Raw genomic sequence first — 22310 nt, 5'->3', positions numbered from 1 at the left:
TCCCACACCATTAGAATGATATTCGATTACCGGTGAAGTTCTATCTAAAGCCTCTTCATCCTTATCATTAATTCTCGTAGTCATTTCACAACATATTTTAATTATTTATATATTATTACACACGCCCTTCCAAGAAACTTTAATTGGATGCTTAAATTCCAAGTACTTTGCAAATAAATGAAAACAATTTTTAGTGAAATCCTCTCAAAGGAGAAGTGGGAACATACATTAACTAAATTATTATTAGGTCAAATTTATCAAAAATTATAAAATTTATTTTTTATTTAATGAATTTTATCATACTTTTTTCTATAAATTTAACTAGTAAATTTAAAGAAATGTTTTAGAATGTGTTATTAGCATTATACCGTTAAGCAAACATGTTTTTTGTTTTTTTTTTTTTTTTATAAAAAACCAAACATGTACGTACTTTGTTCCTCAGTTGTGGCATGCGTAGAAATTATTCATTTCTTGATTATGTATATCTACTGGAGTTCTTTTACTTTAATAGTTTTTTTACGAAATAATATCTTGGATACTCTTGTGAAACCTTATGCACATAACAATCACTTTCAGAGTTTAAACTCTATTCTATTTAATATCACTTTTCCTTTCGATCGGCTTAGTGACCACGCCAATTGCTATCAATTTCATTTTCATAATTATAAAAGGTTGATAGAGACTAGGGATGTGGTCCATATATAAATAAAAACCATATATAGTAACTGAGGTAAATGTGGCAGATGTGAGGAAAAACATCAAATCTGTTTCACATACAACAAATTCAAAAGCACAAACACCAAGCAAGTGAATTAATTAATTTCAGTACAAAGAAAAGTTTTTGTACGAGATATTATCGGACACAAGATCTTCTGGATTTTATTTTGTTGTGAGTCTTGTGACGAGGATCGGACATCATGCAACTTATAAAATCTCCATGAACTCACAACAAATTACTTTTAAATTAAAACGTGTTTGGTATACTTGAATTTGAATACACAAAGGGTGTTGTTTTCTTTATTTCTTTTGTCGCCCACTAGTTTGGTTCATCGTTACCAATGATTCTAAGGCTGAATTATCAGTTCTAAGGGAGCGCTTACAAATTTATTTCAAACCTAAATATTGATTGTCGCAACAAATATCATAATGAGAGGATGAATCGAAAAGCCTAAGATGGGATTCATGAAAAAAAAAAAAAAAAAAGTTGTGCCATCAAAGTTTTTTTTTATTTAAGGAAAAAAGTTGGTAAAAATCTTTTTAATGTATATTATATGTTTGTCTTGTGTATTATAAGTGTTCTTCAACCTAAGAAAATCTTACACACAAAAAAAATTAAACATAAACATAAATTTTCCTGTTAAATAAATTATCTTTTTACATATAAATATGATAAGACGTTAGATCATTATGATAATTTTATTATTTTTTTAAATTTGAAAAGAGAAAATTCGTAAATAAATCACATAAGAAAGTATAAAGAAAAATAGTGAAATAACACTTGTAGAAAACCAAAATGTAAATTATCAAAACAAAGAGAGAAAAGTCAACCAAACCTATCCCATTTTTTTCAAGTGAAATCCCCTTATACATGAAGAGTGAAAAAGTGATTTTGTTGTTTTGACTAAATAAAGAAAAGCCTTTATATCTCAGATCCTTTACTTTCATTAACAATTGAAAAGTATGGTTACTCTTATACATGAAGAGTGATTTTGTTGTTTTGACTAAATAAAGAAAAGCCTTTATATCTCAGATCCTTTACTTTCATTAACAATTGAAAAGTATGGTTACTCTTATAATGCAATTGAGGGTGCTTAATTACCTCGTGGACCATACCATTGGTTGTGGTAACCATGCATATAACACCCAATAAAGGATATCTCTAATTACTTGTGTTATTTTGCGAAAAAGATGTGATAAAATGAATATGTAAGGCAAGGCATAGATTATTTATTAATAAAACCAATAAATACTTCACATTAATATCATGGTGACCCAAAATAAATATGTAAGAAAATTACAAACATACTCCCACATTTAAGCAAAATTATAGTGCACGTTTGACCTAAAGTTATTTAAGGACTAAATTGTCACTGCTTTATCCATTCAGGACCATAATTATCATTTACCCATATAAGATATATCAATAGGTTCAATTGGCTTCAACTAAAAAGAATCGTATACTCGTATTCAATACACAATTCAAATTTAATATCACAAACTTTACAACAATGAAATCACTTGAACAAGGACAAAAATAAGTTAGCAGACAAGCTCAAAAACAATGAACAATTGGAAGAACTGGGAAACACTGCAAACACATTTGGGTTGGATTTTGTCAGATTAAGATGCAAGACACAGTGAGTGTCTTCCAATATTTTGGTTGCAATGAGAAGTTGTTGTCCCTGGAACTCCTCATAAGAGAGCAAAAGAAAGAATATAGCCTTACCAGGCTTGTCTTCAGATGGCTTTCCAGGAGGCCAACAAAAAGTTCCTCCCCATATTCTTGGTCATCTCTTGGAACTGAATGACTGCCATTGATTGAATTTGATCTTCCAAGGATTTGTTTATTGCCATTTCTAGAAACAACCCCAAATAACTTTTCTCTTGAGGCAGAGGATTGGAGATAGACCTTGAACTGTCAATACTCACCCTCACATCATCCAGCTCTAATTGTGTTTGATCAACTGCCTCTCGAGAACTTAAAGTCATCAATCTGACTACTGCCAAGATTCTACATTAGTTATCTCCTTTCCCACAGGAGCACCAACTAAGTTACTTTTTTGGTTCACCACATGATCAATAGCATGTTTGAATCTCTCATAAATTCTAGACACTCTTTAATGAATATATCACCTCCAACACCAAGAAGCATTAATCTGAAAAGACACGTAAATCCTCCACCAAAACTAATTAGATTCTGCACATGAAACCCGGGTTACATCAAAACTAATGAATACATATGTTATATGTTTAGCTACCTCATGAATGTTACTCAAACATGGCTTATACACGAAGCATGATTAAACAATTAGAGATTTGCTTTCAACACACGGGTTGAAGATTTGATGCCTCTCTAGTTTGCTAACTGCTGACATGGTTTAGCTCTTCAACCAATAAGAGAGCCTAAATGTTTCAATAACATATCTATCACCTGGACCAGTTTAACAACTGAGATTAAATTGGTCCCAACAAGCCAGAAAATGTGGCTTTTGAATACCCAAGTTTAGATCCTGAGTTAAGAAGCAGTGCTTCCCAAGTACTGGCCCCAGGAAGAAAACTTTTTGCAACCACTTTCTTGGTCAATTCCATCGCCTCAGTAAACAAGTCCTTTTGGCACATCTGAAATATGATGTTATCAAATGTTGAAGATCTAGGAAATAAACACTTCTCCAACATTTCCTCCAACAAAAGACATGATTCACCAATCTCACCTTTTCCAACCAAACCATCAAGCACGATCCTGTATGTATGCAAGTTGAGTCCAACACCCTTCCACCCCATCTCCTTCATTAGCTCCCTTGCCTTAACAAAATCCCCTGCTACAGACAAGGCACCCAATAAAGTATTGTAAGTAACCACATTCGGTTTGCATCCTAACTCCTCCATAGAAGCAACAATCTGAAGCGCCTCGGCTACATTATTCTGCTTACACAAACCATTTATGTACACATTATAAGTATAAGCATCAGGAATGAGTCCAATTACAAGCATTTCATCAAATAGTTCATCTAACATCACATACTCCCCTTCTGCTACAATCCCACTCAAGACCATAGTATAGGAAACAACATCAAGTTTAATTCCATCTTGTTTTTGCTGGTTCAGAATGTCCAAAGCATCCATACCCCTCCCTTCCTTCACCAAGAACCTAATCATGTTTGTATAATCCATGACACCAGGACAAAATCCTAGTTTCCTCATATCCCTCCAAACAACCAAAGCCTCAGCACTGGTCAAATCCTTTTGCTCACACAATGCTGATATTACCAAAGAGCATATCTTCTCATCCAAACCATACCCATCTTCTACCATAAAATTCAGCATCTTAATAGCATAACCCACCCTCTTAATTCTACACAACGCCCGGATCAAAACCCGGAAAGTCGATTCCTCAACACGAATATTCATGTGCTGGCTCTTCAGCAAGATCTCGGGGACCATCTCGAGACAGTCCCTCTTCCTACAAAGCAGTGAAAGAACCAAGTTCAATGAGCAAACAGTTGGTGTGCACCTGAACCTGGGGATTCTGAAGAACAAATCAACAGCATCTTGGACCCTGTCAGAAAGACCATAGAACCTAATAAGGTACACAAGGATGGACTCTGGTGTTTCAAACTTCTCCAAGTGTTCAAGGTGGTAGAGGACAGGAGGAATGTCCTGCAACTGGGAGGTGCTGGTTAGGGTTTTGAGGACAAAGAAGTAAGCTTTTGGAGTTGGGTCAATGCTATAGGCTTTGAAGGAATCAAGGAGAGTGGAGAGGAGAAAAGGGCACGGAAGGTTGGGTCTTTGGGGGTGTTGGGAAGAATCCATTTCTAGGGTTGCTTGTTTGAGATTTTTCATGGCTTGTTCTTCACCGAAGTTGTGGTGCCATGAGGTCTTGTAAGGGGAGTGTGGCCATTTCTTGAATTTTCTAAGGTATTTGTTAGCTCTCTTGGATAAAGGGTGCCTTACCATTTGGATTTGACGAGGAACGGAGCAAGAACGGACATAGAATTAGCAGAATCAGAGGTTACAAACCAAAACCTTAAACTGAAATTGGTTTAGACAAAGTCATGTATGTATCTCAGTATTCACGTTATGCACGGATAATATTAAAAACATAAAAAAGATAAATAAGTAAATTAATTTATGGATAATGATACAATGTTATTTTAATTATGTATAATTTGTTTCAAATATATTGAATTTAATTTAGAACCAAATATATTAAAAATTATAAATTAAGATAAATGCATAAAAACACTTTTGTTGAAAAACAATTCTAAAAATGTTACATTATCATTGAAAAATGATAACTAAAAATACTATCATTCAAAATAAATATTTTAATTTATATAGGTACACGAGTTCATAATTGATCCGAGTGATTTGTACGGATAAACTTGATTATAAATATAATTTAAACATACAGATCAAGTTGATCCGTATGATTTGTACGGATGAACTTGATCTGTATGAGTCATACGGATCAAGTTTGTCTGTACAAACCATATGAATCATGTTGATTCGTATGACTCATACGGATCATGTTGATCTATACTAATCATACGAATTAAGTTCGTCCGTATGACTCATACGTATCAATTTGAGTAAAGAATATTTTTGCCCATTCACTTAAAATGCTAGGTACACCTAGCATTACCCTTTTTTATGTGAGACTTAAGGTTTTCTTTTTCAATAATAAATTATTGGATTTGAGATCTAAATAAATTTAGTAAGAATTGAATTTTTCACTATACTAATTTAAGTCTATCTTTCTTTATTAATTACTTTGTCTTAAACTACCTGATCATTTTTGTTCATTATTATAATCCAACTTGTTCAGCTAGGTTTAAATCGTGTTTAGATGCATTATTTGTTCATTCAGTATCATGATAAGTGGTATATTAATTAATTATATAACTGCCATTGCAGGGCCACATCCCGTTGATCTGATAATCACAAAGGAGAGGACTATACGTGATAACTTCACTGTTACAGATGTTAATGGCAACATAGTCTTCACTGTTCAGAGTTCTCTTATTACCTTTGTAACACCCTGCCAACACCTCTTCTTATTAGATGCTTATGAAAACCCCTTGTGCATCTACGCAGAACGGTTAGTTCATCAACTATTCTTATCTTTATTTTTTTCTTCTTCTTTTCCTGTGAATTTACTCTATTTTCCCCTTATTATTGATGCTATTAAATTCGACAATCTCTTCCTCAAGTCCGACTATATACTCTTGTTCGAGTTAATTTCTAGTTTTGTTTGCAGTTCTTGTTTCATCTTGTCCTACTAGTTTTTTTTTTTTTTTTTATCGGTAAATATTAACGGTTAGTTCGTTAGTTTTAATTTTGTCCTAATGGTGATCATTTTTAAAGCAATGAAAGCTTCTTCATTAGAGGAGCGAAGTGAAACTCAACTTTGGTTTTATTGCTACCATTTCACATATTTAGTGAATTCAATTTTGCAGAAATTGCTACAATTTGGTTCTGTGTTCTGTGGCCTCCATTATTTCACAGCCCTGCAATGTTGGTTTTCTTGCCACCTTCAATGGCATTATTCACTTATCTCACCTTTGGATCCACTATTTGAGTTTGAGTGTAGCATATGCTTCGTTCTATCTCATCTTCAATGACATTATTCCAATAGTGGTTTATTCCTTAGACCAGCTTCCTTTGTGCCCCCTTGGAAGCTCCACTGGAGATGGTGCTTCTCTTATTTGTTGGTACTTGTAGATGTTGTTGTTGCGCTAATTTGATTAAGATGCATTTACTCCATAGGTTTTAAGTTTTGTGAACGCCAATTGCCCGATTATTTTCTTCTTAATTGTTGTGTTGTTGATGAGTCTCACTTTGCTTGATTTTTTTCCCTTCTGTAATTGTTAGGTGGTTAAGCATGTTTACTTCTATTTAGTGATTAAGCCTTAGAATTGTGCCTTTTGTTTAATGGTTAAGCATTTCTCATTATTTCAGCTTTTGTCTTATGGTAGTTAAACATTCTCATTGATTTGTGCTTTTAATAAGTGGTTAAATTTTGAGATAAAATTTCTGCTTGGTGATTAAGCTTTTACATTATGCCTTTGATAATTTCTGTTTTTATTTAGTATTGTGAACACCTTCCAACTTATGAAGATTATCGGAAATATATGTATTTTTTTTATTTGTAGAAATCGAAAATAATATCAGAAATTTATAATAACTCATACACTTTATTTATCCAATTAAGTTAAACTCTCAAGATATAACATAAAGATGTTTAGAAATTAGTTACTTTCCCATCTGTATAAGTCATGTAAATGTGTTACATATTTTAACTATCTCATTTCAATAGAAAACTATCTTTTTAACTGTTATACTTTCTCTCTTTTTTCTACTCTGAATTTTAACACAAAATGTTTGAACTTTGAAGTGTTATTTGATTTGATACTACTTGAAATTTAACTTGAAACATTTTTACTTATCATACAGCTACGGGCAGCAAATGATAGTCGAAAAGCATTTAGAGGAAGAAGTGCTGAATCCAAGGATCTGATATTTATTCGGAAGCAATCCTCATTATTTCAGCTAAGGGAGAAATGGAATGTGTTCTTGGCAATCCATTTTTTTCATTAATGTAATTTTGAGTAAAAAAGTCAATAAATTACACTAATCCCCCCTCCCCCTAATTTTTTAAAAAATATACATGGACATCTTCTTATACAATTAATAATTTTACTAATTATTTGAAAACGTTACATCAACCTCTCATATAAGGGAAGTTAGTGTCATGATTAAAAAAACAAGAAGAGTTTATATAACTCCATAAAATTTCATGACTAATTAGGATAATTTCCACTAAATCTCTCATTGATCAAAATGATAGCAATAATTTAACTTTGATGCATTATCAATTAACTAAAAAAACATCTTAAATATGATTTAAATGCAAAAGTTATCAATTTTACTATGTATAACATTATCCTATGACAACATAAAACGCTTACACCGATAATTTATTTTTTTAAAATTCTAAAAATATCATATAAATTGACAAAACCTACAAACTAAATAATAATGTCATTAAGTTTTTGTTTTTTATAAACGCCATGACAGTGTGATTGCTATAGTTTATGGATAGTTTTGGATTCCCCCCAGTAACTCAATGATTTTGAGTAATATTTTTAGGTTCAGTTGATATGTTAGTCTTTAAATTATTTGGAAGTTTGTAAATAAATTAATATATATATATATATATATATATATATTAAAAAAATTATAATAACTAGATCTCAGAATTTATAAATTATTCTAATTTAATCTCCGGATTGGTATTTCCATAAAATTAATTGAACTCAGTAAAAAATAATAATAATTTGGACGGACTATTATTCATCTTTCTTAAAGTATAAATGCTTATTTGAAAAAAAAATCCATATATAAATTAGACTAGCTATACATTTTTTAATGAGGAATATTTTTTAGGATTTTTTTGACATTATTTCTTTCAAACTATTATTTCAAATTATTTATTTTTAATTAAATTTCAATATTTTTAAGATAAATTATTAATAATTAAAAATAACATTGTATCACAATATAAATTATTTATCATAAATTTAAAATATAATTTATGTGTTCAAAAATAATTTCTTACAAATTTTAATTATAATATAATTTATTTACTCAAATTATTTATTTATTATAAATTTAATATATGAAATAAACATAAATAAAATACTAGTTTTCAAATAATTTTATATACTTTATCAGGAATCGAGAATATTTTATCTAACTTTAACGGAATCTTAACACTGAAATCTAATATATAAAAAATCATGTATAGTTTTGGGGCTCAATTGAAAAATTAAAGAGTAATTTTAAAAGAAAATAAATAATTCAAAGAGTTTATTTATTTATTTTTTATTAATAAATGTTAATTATTAGCCATTAATATTTGTTAACGGAAAATTTAAATCTCTGATGAGTTTATGTTTCTTTTTTCTTTTATCATTAGGTCAACCTGTTATCTTTAAATAAAGAAGAACTAATAAGTTGAAAACAAAATTTATGGAAATGATTGTTATTAGATAAATACAAAGCTTGGCACTATGTTTAGCAGAGAGAAGTACTTGGTCACTGTGTGTCCGAACATCGATTATGCATTCATTGTGGCGCTAATTGTGACTCTTGCAACTTGATCAACCACGACACCAGGAAAATTAAGCTTTAAGCTTAATTACTTTCTGGTGGATACAATGGTAGTTAATATCTCAATTTCTTCAGCATGTGTATTAGAATTTTATTTTATTGTGTGTGTATAATTCGATTCTTTGATTTATTTTTCCTGCATCTAATGTAATGGATACTGATGATAGTTTTCATATTTTTCCTTTTCGTTTTCTTTTTTAGTAATCGTTTTTATATGTTGTGAATTCTATTTTTAGTGAATTCTTTTATTATTTGAAAGTTTTATTTTAAAATTTTATCTGCACACTAATTATCATATCCACAATAATTGACAATTACGTAGTGGCATCATATATGAGTTAGAGAAAAAGGTAGGACGATTTCAAATCTAAATGATAAAATGAAGCCAATAAGGAAGAGGAAGAAGAAGCACGTTCAAACTTCAACTTAGTCTATGTTTGATTTTAATTTCTTTTTGAAATGTTCTAAACTTAGTTTGAAAAGTAAACTCAAATTTTTAACATGTTTAGTTATTTTGAAAAGTATGTTTCATATATTAAAATTTTATTTGAAAATTCAATTTTATAAAAGGACTACACTAGTTGCTTTTGCAAATTCAATTTATAAATTTAAGTTTACAGACTTTAATTCAAACATTCACTTATTTATTTATAAAAAAAGTATTCACTTATTTAATATATCTCATGTCTATCCCATATTTATTTTATTCTACTGTCTAAATCATCATAATATTTTTTTCACAAGATCACTGTCAATCATCATAATATTTTTTTTCATATATCTTAAAGTCTATGATCTATATAATAAATATAATTATAGTTTGGTGTTGAACCAAATTTGTCCAAAGCATTATATACATAAATACATGCACTATTTGAACCTCTCTTTCCAAATGACACATGTAACTCAAACTTTAAAAGTTACTATAGATTCGACATATGTACTTCAAAGCTTTGAATGGATTCACGAATTCATTATTATAGATTACACTAACCTTAATTTGTGACGATTAAAAGATAGTCAGAAAAAAAGCTATCACAAATCAAGGGGCACATCATTATTTAACAAAATAACTTAACTACCGTAGGTACTAAAATCTCAACGGAGAAATAGTTGGGGAATTAAGACTAGTGAAATTTTAGTTGAAGGATTAAAAACAAAAATCTTCAATATTTAAGTCTAAAAATATATTTTACTCGTTAATTTATTTGTCTTCTTCTAATAACACATTAAAGTTTCAGGTATTTAGTTTAATTGATTAAACATATATCTGAATTGTTGTAAACCTCATTCGATTCTTACCGATAAGAAAAGAAAAAAGTGTTTCAGATATCAACTTTTATAAGACATGCATGTTCCATGAGATTCATTAATGCATTCCCTGCCACAAACTTATGCTGTGATTAAAGTTTCATTATCAACTTAATTTTATCGCACATGGTTCAGGGGATTCATTAGATGTATACTCTGCCACAAATTAAGGCTATGATTAAAGTTTCAGTTATCAACTTAATTTTATCAGACATGGTCCATGAGATTCATTAATGCATACCCTGCCAAAAAATTATTGCTATGATTAAATTAAAGTGAAAGTTGACGCATGTTAGGTATACTATAAACCCAATTTGCATCATTAATTCGAACTGCAAGATAATTATTTCCCATTATCATTAGTATCTACCTATAATAAAAAATAAAATAAAAATCAGTAGTATCTACCTTTGGACAAACTAAAAGCTTTTTATTGCAAGAACAAATGGGAAATAACATATTCAAAGGTTATAATTTTAGCTTATGAGCTATACATTGCAACCACAGAACAAGGAGGAGATACAGGAATCAAGCACAGGTCATTTTTTCTTCTAATAGTCACTTTAAATTCCTCAGTCATGTCCAAGTCTTCATTTTGTATTCCATTGGGGAGCTTCCAATCAAAGTGATACAAGAACAATGCAAGTGCCATCTCAACATTTACCAAACCAAATGTGCTGCCAGGGCATATTCTTCTTCCAGCACCAAATGGAATGTACTCAAAATTATTCCCTTTATAGTCAATAGAGATATCAATGAATCTTTCTGGATAAAACCTCTCTGGTTCATTCCAATAGTTTGGATCTCTTCCAATTGCCCAGGCATTAACTATTACCTTGCTTTTGATGGGTATGTCATACCCATGAATCTTACATTCTTGTGTTGATTCTCTTGGAAGTAAAAGAGGACCTGGAGGGTGTAATCTTAGGGTTTCTTTCACAACTGATTTCAAATATTTGAGTTCATTGATGCATGTTTCATCAACCCTTCCCTTCATATTGAATACCATTCTCACTTCATCTTGTGCTTTCTTCATCACTCTTGGATCCCTTGCCATCTCAGACATTGCCCAATCTATGGTAATTGCTGATGGCTCACCCCCAGCACTAAAGATTTCCTGAAAAGTAATTATCTTTATGTTAAGCTAATTCAAGGAGATATATATCCAAACTCAAAGAGACATTTGCTCTAATTTCAGATGTTCACTTTAGAGGATAAATTGCAAAGTTAAAAATATTGATTGGAAACATATCAACCTGACATTGTGATAAAAATAAAATGCATATACTTGTATATAAGGAATTTTGATGTGGAAACTTCCTTTTGACTTTTTGGAAACTCTTAATTTTTTTTTAATCAATGGTTTTAAATTGCGTACTTGAAAAGAGTCAAATCCAAAAGAAATAAGCAAATGGTATTTAGTACTGCACTCAAAGATCTCTTATACATGTATGATAAATTTAAATATGCTTTTTGTCTATATAAGTTTACATTTTATTAATTTTGTTTACGGTAAGTTTACAATTTTTTAATTTTAGTCTTGTAAACTTTTTATTTTATTTTTAGTCTTGATAAGTTTGTGTTTTTTTAATTTTGACTCCCTAAAATTTATTTATTTATTTTTAGTCTTGTTAGCTAGTGTGTGAACTCTCCAATTTTAGTCGTAAAAAAAATCTTTAGAAGATTAAAATTAAAAAGGCACAAATTTACAAAAATAAAAAAAATGAATAAAAAATCATATAAGTAACAAAATTGAAAAACACAAATTTAGAGAGACAAAAACAAAAAACAAAAAAATTTATTAGAACCAAAACTAAAAAAACACAAACTTACCTCAACTAAAAATATATTTAAACTCTCTGTTATTATAAGGATAAGTATTAAGCTTAACCATTCATCTAAAACTCTATACCACTATGAGCAAGACTATCTTTGTAAAAGGATTTGTAAGATGTTAATTAATATCCTTACCAAGATTGTAGCCTTGATATTGTCATTAGTTAAGAAAAAATCCTTGTTACTATCGTCACCATCCTGAAGTTTTAGGAGAATGTCTACCAAATCTTCCTTTTCTTCATCTTGGCCTTCTCTTACTTTTGACTTTGCCTCTTTATGTTCAATGATGATGTTTTCTAGAATCTGATCAACTTGTGCATGCAATCTATCAAGCTGAGGCCTCAAATCGGTGACAAGTAGAAGCCATCTACTAGAAGGAAAAAAATCACCCAATATTGTGAGTCCTTCTTTCACCAATGATATGAATTCTTCTTGGCCTTTGCATTTCTTGCCAAAAGCAGCTCTTGAAATGATAGAATATATTGATGAAAGTACTACTTGAGTGAGGTTGATGGGTGACCCTTTTTGAGAATCAAACATTTTGATGAGAGTAGTGAGTTCTTCTTCTCTTATTGGCTGGAATGAATCGACACGTTTTTGGGACAAAAGCTCTATGGTGCACATCTTTCGTAGCACTCTCCAATAATTTCCAAAAGGTGCAGAAGCAACACCTGTGGATTCATAAGACAATATGTTTGTAACTACACCACGAGGCCTTGATGCAAAGATCACATCATGAGTTTTCATTATCTCTTTAGCACACTCGGGTGAGGAAACAATAATTGTGGTGACTTCTCCAAGTTGGAGATGCATCAAAGGTCCATAGATTTTGGCTAGGTCTCTCAATTTTCTATGTGGTGCGGATGTAATAATTTGGTGTACATTTCCTATAACAGGTAGCTTCCATGGCCCTGGAGGTACATTTGGAGTTGGTTTTGTTTTCTTATGATTCCTCACTATTTTCATCAGTACCACAATCAAGATGAGAGAAAAACTGATAATGGCTACTATATTGGTCATTTTCTGAAGCCGTGGAGATGAAATCAACCAATAATATAGATACCAAATATATACTAGTGGGAATATTTAATAGTCAATCATTTAGGTAACTAATAATTCATTTATATATTGTTTTCAGATGGAAGTGAAACCCTTTATATTATAAAGCATGTATTCAATAACAAGACACGCGCGGTAATATACTAATTGATTAGTTTATGATTTCTCACAATTTTTAGTGACACAATCAAGATGAGAGAAAAAGTGATAATGACAGCATTTTGAATGTTGCATCTTGGGATAGATCTTAAGCAAGAGGAAAGAGGAAAGGGGAGAGAGAGGAACGTCACTGAGAAGAAAGAGGAAATAGTACGAGGAGAGAGAGCAAAGGAGTACAAGAAAGAAAGAAGAACCTCCTTTATTAAAAATATATTTATATAATATAATATTTATATTATTTTAATGATTTAAACATAAATTTAAAAATAAAATAAAAATTAAATTAAAATGGTATAGAAGTCGAGGTGGAAGTCCCACTTCTCAATGGTGAGCAAAAAGTGATATATTTTGGATACTAATATATAATCAGGTGTATTTTGGGCAAATAAATGAGAGAGTGCTAGATAATATTTTATAAATTGATTTAAGAATAATTTATACATATAATTTTCATTCTCATTCTTCATTTAGTTATAAATAAAAATTAAATTTATCTTCTTTTTTTTATTTCTTAATATTTATAAATTTCTTTTGTACATATTTTATTAAATTTAATTATCTAAGATAAATAAGATTTATTATTAAAAAAAATAAAAAAATTTAAAAGATCTTTAATCTTAGGTGGGTTCACCAGAAAAATATTTAAGATGCAAACGTAAAATCTATGCTATCAACCAATAATAGATACTATATATACTAGTGGGAATATTTATTAGACATTAGCCAATCATTTGGGTAGCTATTAATTCATTTAGATGCTTTTTTTAGATATTACTATATTTGTTTGAAAGTGAAGTACAAGAAACATCCTTACAATTTATAATGCATTTATTCAACAAAAATGGTAACAAGACACGATAATACATTAATTGAGTAGTTTAGATGTCTATTCAATTTGGACATGATATAACAGATTAATTGATAATATAAAAAATATTTATACTAATTCAATTTTTTATTCGTTAATACGATAAAATATACATGTGATTTAATACCATATTGATCGATGTTGAACTTTCTTCACGAGAATGAGGAGAATGGCAAAAAGACATTGTTAGAATGGGGAATGGCATAAATGTAAATCAAATTCAAATTTTTTCTGTCAGATATGCATTAAAAAAATGTGGAAAAAAAATAGTAATCAATTAAACAATAATGATGATGCCTCAAAGATCTCTCCTGAAAACACGCAAAACAATTTTTTTCCTTGTATACAATTACGTGATAAGGAGAATTAAACCTAATTTAATGCATAATATCCAGATCGACTTTTTTTAAATCCTAGTGTTTCTTTTAAGAAAGAAGAAAATTTCATTCAACATGGCACCAGAAGTGTCTGCATCTTTGTATTTTTTTTTTATTCAGCAAAAAATAAAATAGAAAGATACAGCTGTACATCCATCCAATATAGACAACCCAACTTGCACATGTATGCCCCGCGTATGAATGATCCAAAACACAGAACTAATCTAAAAAATATTTGATTTAAATGGTTGACATAACGTATAAGATTTCTTGTATTTATATACATATATAAAAGTATATATTTAATTCTTATTATGTATAAAATTTGTAGTATTTGTGAATCAGAAGCAGAATTAATGGTTGACCTAGTAAATGATATTGTCGCTTCTAGCCAGTGGTTCTTATAATCCCGCAAAAGATGGATGATGCGCCATACTTGAGGGCATGCATGGGTGTTGGCAAAAAATTAAAGTAGAATTTGAACGTTCAAATTGGAGGAGATCATAAGGGTCAGAATATTGCGCACGATTAGGTTACTGATTCTTCTGTGAATCAACAATTTGTATCTTAGTAAGTGTTGCAATTTTTGAAGTGTATTCTTTGATATCAGCTACTTTCAAATGATATCATTATTTCAGTTATGTTCGGACAAGTCATTTTTTACTTTTTTTAATTAGCTACAAAATTTATTTCACTCATTGGTTAATAATTTTTAGTGTTTTCTAAAAATACAACCTTAAGTAATATTTTTTTAAACGTTAGTTTTTAACTTTTAATTTTTTATGTTTTATTTCATTTTATCTTTAAAATATTTGTTCTTTTTTATCCTATTTATTAAATTTTTTTATTTACTTGTTTAATTTAATAATTAGGCTATTTGTTTTATTATTTTAGTATTATACGTTAAGATATTGATAATGATAGATGATAAATTTATTTTATTTTTGTTATTATATTTTACATTTTTATATTACACTTCTTATTTTAATTATTATACTATTTATAATATTTAATTTATTATTTTAACATTATACTTCACCAAATTAATAATGATAAATATTAGAATTTTGTTTCTACTATTTTTTGGATAATTAGATATTAGATAATTTATTCCAAATATTATGCTAATTATAATAAAAGTAAAATATCTAAGTGTATGTTTTTTATTTTATTTTAAACTTGATTAAATATATTTTATTTTATCTAAGTGTATGCATAAAATAATAAAAATTATAATTGAAAATAAAAATGTAATGAAAAAAATTATCTGTAATTAAAAATTACAAGACTTTAAAATTAATTAAAAAACAAAAATTATGACACCTCAAAATATATTTTTATCCATAATTTTTCCACCAAACAAAATATTTAACTTAATAACTTTTAGTATCAGTTTTCCATTACCAACTAACTTTTAGTTAATTAATTTTCTCAAACATAATCAATATCAATCATCATTTAATATGATCTGTTTTCACAACTGAGATAATTTTATAATGGTTTTTAGATAGAAATCTAACACACATTATAATATATATTTTGTTATTTTTAAACATCTATATTAACAATCATAAAATTACGTCAATTGCACTTTCTCTTAAATAAGTTTTAACTATAAAACATAAAAGGGTGTGCGCGCACGTTTGCATGGGTAAAATTTCACACTTATTAATTATACACTTCAACCTTGTGCATCCAAAATTTTTAATTTGACAAATATGAGTAAAGAAATCAACATACTAATAATACCCTTTTCTACCATGTGCATCCAAATTTTCTTATATTCATTACGATCTTTTTTAGAATTCGATATAAAGTATAAACTTAAGAATAAATCAAATATACAAATTTAGAGATTAACTGTAACTGAGTCATAACATTTATTTAAGTATAAATTTAACTCAAATGTATTGTCCAACAAAAATATGATATCAATATAAAATGTTATCTTACTAATTAAGGGCAAATAATATTTTTCCTTTGGAACTCATTAAGTCATATTATTTTTATCTTACTCGAATGTATTTTTTTTATGAATGGTCTGTTCTGCCTTTTGAGTGCTTAAAAGGATCACAGGATACTTGCAAAAATATGTTTTAATTTGCTGTGAAAATGCAGTTTTATGCAGATGCAGGCTAATGCCACAATTAGTGTACAGGTCTCATTATAACTGGTGGGCTTGTCAAACAATTATCTATGAGGAATTTGGATGTGTAAGGTTGAAGGTCAATGACATCATACTATATATGTAAATGGGTTATACACTTGTACCCCAAGATTTAATATAGTTTTACTGCTGATAATAAAAAAGGACAAGGAAATAATTTAGGTCAAATAAATTTAGCTTATCCTAATATTAATCAATTAGTTTTAAAAGAATTAAGTCTCAAAACGTGCATGGTACCCTTTGTATCCACATTTAATATACTTTTTTTGCTTATCCAAGATAAAAGGAAAAGGATATCAGTTAGGTCAAATAAATTTAAGTTATCCTAATTAATTAATTAGTTTAAAAAGAATTATAAGTTTCAAAAAGAGTTACTGCATGTAAGTCTCGAAACATTATATAACAGCCAATCACACTTACTTGAAATATGAACTACCGATGTAAAATTCTTTTAATTGGGTATGTTTTCATAAATAGGACAATTTCTTGTAGTTTTACTGTACGTTTTAGGAAGAAATTTAACACGCTTTATAATATACATTTTTGTTATTTAAAATTTATGTTAACAATCATAAAATTACGTGAAGTGTACTTTCTCTATTTAAGTTTCATCAATGAAAAGACTTTAATTAAGCGTGTACGTATACGTACGTGCATTTGCGTTTGTAAATTTACAAACTTAATTAGTATTAATTATATACTTCTACCTTGTGCACTTCAAACATATTACTTATATCCTTCCTCCCTTGTGCATTTATTTCTCATTGGTATCTGGAACTTGAAAAGTATTACGAGAGATATTTGTGGTTAGTCAGGGTTCAAAACAGAATAATATGTTCGACGTTAGCAATATTAATACATATATTGAAATATGAGTTTTCTTGCTTGAACCATGAGTACAAAAGAAACCTTCACCGGTGGATTCCTCCTAATTTTCATTAAATGGCTCAAATATTTTTCATTTTTGCTTTTCTTTTTTCTCTTTTTATGTTTATTTTTCCTTAACTCTCCCCTTTCTCTGTTTTGCAACACCATATTATATTGGGTTCGATTGAAACATATCTAAATATAGACTTGATTTTTATCAAGAGGCATTCATTTGCTTACGTACTATATATACATTCATAATGTGTTTCATGTTTTTTAGCTTTTGCTTTTTGCACTATGTCTCCTAAAATATCCAGGGACGGAGCCGCTCCCTAATGCACAACGCGTCATCATTATATACATTAAATATCATATTTATGTGTCATTTCTTTTTTTTCTCTCTCTCCTCCATCTACTAAATTTCCATCTTCCCCAAAAGGTTTCTATTCAGATTACTTTTAAATAGTTTTGTAGATATTTTAGTTTACGTTATAAGATTTTTAAGGTAATCTTAAGATTTTTCTGTTACATTATTTTGTTACGAATATATAATATATGTATTCTAAATTTTATACTGAAATATATTTTTAATCCTTATGTAAAATGAATGAGTTAGGCAATAATTATAATTTTCATTGCTTTAATTTCTTTTGTGAATAATTTAATTCATTATTTACTTTTAACTAAGAATTTACAATATTTTAAATTTGGTAGATAAATTAATTTTAATTATAATAAATTAAAATTTCTACTGCAATTATGATAATGCAAAAAATTATTTCTTCATCCTCTATAAAAAGAAGTAACTTTTTTTTTATCTATCTCATCCTATTCTTGTGTCACAAATTTCAAAATTTTCACCACTAGCTTGTATTGATTGTATTAAAGAAGAAGTCAATAAATATTTTTTTATTAAATTAATTTTAGATAAAAATTAATAAAATTTTATTATTATTAATTGTGCTTATCATATGTTAAATTTCGCCCCCTTGAAAAAATTTTCTGGTTCCACCCTTGAAAATATCCAACACATTTTAGTTGAACAACTTAAATTAATCATGAATTCATGATGGTTCGTAATTAAATCATCCATGTCATGCATGATGACGAGAGAAGCTCTGGCAAAAGTAGTGTTCACCTGGTGGGTTCGGCTTTCGTTCTAAACTCCCTTCAACATTAATTAATTTCTCTATCTCAATTAAAAAAAAAAAAAGCAATAACAACAATTGCATGTCCTTGTTAATTAATTCATGACCTAGTTGATACAAGTTTCACTAAGCAAAAATTCATACACATGTACCTCTCAATGCCTTGAGTGATGCGATTAATTGTATAGCCAAGTGAACCATGAAATCGCAACACCATATTAATAGTCTCATATTCGAGACATGACAAACCTGAAATCACAATTCTTATAAGCATCAGAAATAACCAAAATTAAAACTGGATAACTAATTCCTTTCATACAAGGACAAAGGAGTCAGGAGGGTCTGTCTTTTGGGCTTGTGTCAAGATTGGGATGGATGTAGGTATATTTGTTATTTCCACGCATATAATATATACTCACTTTTTTAAAGACATATTGCTTAATGTTTTTTTTACGTTGGCTTAATGCTTAATTAAAAAAAACCAATTAAGCAACCAAGTGTAATGCGCGTCAACAAGAAAATAAAGAAAAACAAAAGCGCGTGGCAACCCTACACGCCATTCAGGTTTTTTCTTCTTTCTTTTATTCAGGTTTGATATAAGAAAGCTTCACCCATCTATTCTTCTTACATATCACAAAACAACATCACTCTCACAAACGGAAACTAAACTACGTTTTTTATTTTTTCCAGACAATAATACTTTAATATTTGAGTGTGATCGATGGCATACCCAAACCCTTATCCGGCTCAGCCCTATCCCTCCGCCTCCGCGCCGATGCCGGCGGTTCCCTCCGCCGTGATCGGCCCCCAGTTCTGCGCGCCGTACCCGGTGGATCTGGCGGTGGTGAAGAAGGTGATGACCATCTCTGACAACTTCGTTGTCACCGACGTCAACGGCAACATCGTATTCAAAGTTAAGGGATCGCTCGCGACCCTCCGTGACCGCCGCGTCCTCCTCGACGCCGCCGGCAACCCCCTCGTCACCCTTCGCCGGAAGGTTTGTTATCTGCGTTCTATTTCTCTCTCACACGTGTTAGTTAATTTTGGGTATAGTTAAATTGCATGATCCACGCTGCATACACGTGTAGCTAGATGAATAAGTATGAAAAATATAAATTTGTTATTTTTTAAAGATAAATAGTTATTTTTTCGCTAAACGTAGAAAGTGTCTACAAATTCGTCTTCAAAATATATACATTTTAGTCCCAAAAATGGTTATTTGTCGGCCTATCTATACATTTAGGGACGCATGCTATCATAGAAGATCAAAATTAAATTATATTTTAAGTAAATAACTATTTTTTTATAGTAATAACCAACAGAAGTTAACAATAGATAAATTTGTCACATCTTTAAAACTAAAATTTGAATTTTAGAGGAATAAGGACAAATTTGTTAACTTTTTGCGGGTGAAAATAATTATTTATCCGTTTTTTTAAACTTAACTTTTAAAGCCTTCCTTTTAGGGACAAATTGTAGGACACTAATTAAGAAACTAATATTAGAATTTTTTTATTGAGATTTTTGTATTCTTTTACACTATCCTATAATTGTTTTCTACTTTATTTCATAATTATGATCTTTATTCTTTTATAGTTTAACTTATTTCTGAACTAATAAAAAAAGTCACCTGCTTTAATTGGTAAAATTTTATGACTAACGCTACTCTTTCTAGAAACCCTGCTAAGCTTTTTATGACGGACTACTATAACTGTTCTTGTAACTTTTGAAGTGTAAATTGCTTTTATGGCCCCATAATTCACAATCTATAGTTATTGAGTCTGATATTAGATGTAAATTGTCTTATTGATGCAGATAATGACGGCACATGATCGATGGCAAGCTTTTAGGGGTGAAAGCACAGATGCCAAAGATCTAATCTTTACTCTGAAGCGGTCGTCCCTTATCCAGTTTAAGACCAAATTACATGTGTTTTTGGCCAATAACACCAAAGAAGATGTTTGTGACTTTAAGGTCAAAGGTAGTTGGTTGGAACGATCCTGCGTTGTTTATGCTGGTGAATCTAACAACATCGTTGCCCAGGTAAAACGATCTCCTCTGTTTAAATAACCATAACAATCTCTCTCTCTCTTTTTTCCTTCTTTTACCAAAAATATAATCGGTTTTAATCAACTACTTTCAGTATTTATTCAAACAATTTAATTAGAATGTACTTTACAATGCCATTTGATCTTAGATTATTAGTAAGGTTGCTAACTTTTATATAAATTAAACTCAATATATTTTGTGGGAATGATATTGCAGATGCATAAAAAGCACACGGTTCAGAGTATTTTGATTGGGAAAGACCATTTCATGGTCACGGTTTATCCCAACATTGATTATGCGTTCATAGTGGCGCTAATCGTGATTCTTGACGAGATTAACGACGATGAGAAGGAAGATTAGAGGAAAGCTATACATTCAGCGAATCTTTTTGTTTGTTTAGGTGTTTCGTCTTTCTAATTTATGAGTGAATAAAAATATTTAAATTCGAGCTGCATTCATTTTTAATTTTTTATGTTTGGTACCATCTTAATTAAGATCCTAGGTTATTCTGTAGTGTGTGAAGATATTCTCACAAATTTTGATTTTTTTTTTAACCGCCTAATTAATTTTCGATCAGAATTTAATCAAACTTAAATTATTTTTCTCTTCCCAAAAGTTATTGGGTTTCAGTTTCAATTTTCAACCACGGAGCGGTGAGATTTATTATTGCCTGGCGTAGGAATAACTAAGGCAAGTTTTATTGGCCATAAAGTAATAATCAAGTTGCTTTATAAGATACTTAAAATGGGGGGTTTTGTCAATAAGTTTTCCTTTTCTTTTTCTATTTATTACAAGTATAAATCATAAAAAAAAACAAGAGAAAATAACATACAAATTGTCAACGTGAAATTACATTTTTACTGCACACAAAAGAGTGTATAACTTTTTTTACTGGTCCGAGGGTATAAGCCGGTTTGTACCCGCTCACGAATCCGTCCAATCAAACCCTCTATCGTCTAGACCCGTCCTCGGATATTGATTATTAAAATTTAAAAGATATAAATTTATGAGATATATGTTACGCTATGAATAACAACATGAATTCATAAGAATAAAAACTATAACGTAATTTCTTAAGAGTTAAAATTGAAGTGTAAAATTTATTATATAAGCATAAACTTTTTACATTGATATAATAAATTATAAAATAAATAAAGATTATATACTTTTAGATTTATATGTGTGCCAACTAAGATTTAAAAATTGAATAAAAGGATCAAATTTTTATATATGAGATTAAAATTTTAAATTTAGTTTAAAGTTACCTTTTAAAATTTTAATTAATTGCATCATTTTAAAATTATTTAATTGTTTTTAAAATTAAAATATTGAATTATGAAAATTTTAAGAAAATTATGAAATAATTAACTTAAGTCATTTTTAATCTTAAATGTGACACATTAAAATATTTAATAATAATAATTAAGTATAATAAAAAATATTTTTAGAAATATTTTAATAAATTAAATTAATTCAATGTTAATTTACGATAATAATATAATGATATAATATGATAATAATAGAAAGTAAGTTTTTTTAAAAAATTAACAAATCAACTAAACTATAATAATAATAAT

General features: G+C 29.2%; 3 protein-coding genes across 3 annotated transcripts; 1 reads left to right on the top strand and 2 right to left on the bottom strand.

Annotated features, from left to right (window-relative positions):
* Positions 1-2131: 2131 nt before the first annotated feature.
* Positions 2132-4764, bottom strand: LOC114425713 (pentatricopeptide repeat-containing protein At2g38420, mitochondrial-like). Its single transcript, XM_028392663.1, has one exon. It carries the CDS (start codon positions 4672-4674, stop codon positions 3175-3177), a length of 1500 nt encoding a protein of 499 aa, XP_028248464.1. The 5' UTR covers positions 4675-4764; the 3' UTR covers positions 2132-3174.
* Positions 4765-10608: 5844 nt separating this feature from the next.
* On the bottom strand, positions 10609-13099 carry LOC114366998 (cytochrome P450 71D11-like). Its single transcript, XM_028324055.1, has 2 exons — positions 12175-13099; positions 10609-11320 (listed from the first exon to the last, which is right to left on the bottom strand). The coding sequence occupies exons 1-2, from the start codon at positions 13057-13059 to the stop codon at positions 10685-10687; spliced, it is 1521 nt and encodes a 506-aa protein (XP_028179856.1). The 5' UTR covers positions 13060-13099; the 3' UTR covers positions 10609-10684.
* A 6191-nt stretch (positions 13100-19290) lies between these two features.
* On the top strand, positions 19291-21246 carry LOC114425457 (protein LURP-one-related 10-like). The gene is made up of 3 exons (XM_028392385.1): positions 19291-19681; positions 20500-20727; positions 20950-21246. Exons 1-3 carry the CDS (start codon positions 19406-19408, stop codon positions 21091-21093), a joined length of 648 nt encoding a protein of 215 aa, XP_028248186.1. The 5' UTR covers positions 19291-19405; the 3' UTR covers positions 21094-21246.
* Positions 21247-22310: the final 1064 nt, after the last annotated feature.

This window comes from Glycine soja, chromosome 9 (genome assembly GCF_004193775.1).
Source record: "Glycine soja cultivar W05 chromosome 9, ASM419377v2, whole genome shotgun sequence".
Taxonomy (NCBI): domain Eukaryota; kingdom Viridiplantae; phylum Streptophyta; class Magnoliopsida; order Fabales; family Fabaceae; genus Glycine; species Glycine soja.
This window is presented reverse-complemented; position numbering and strand designations above follow the sequence as displayed.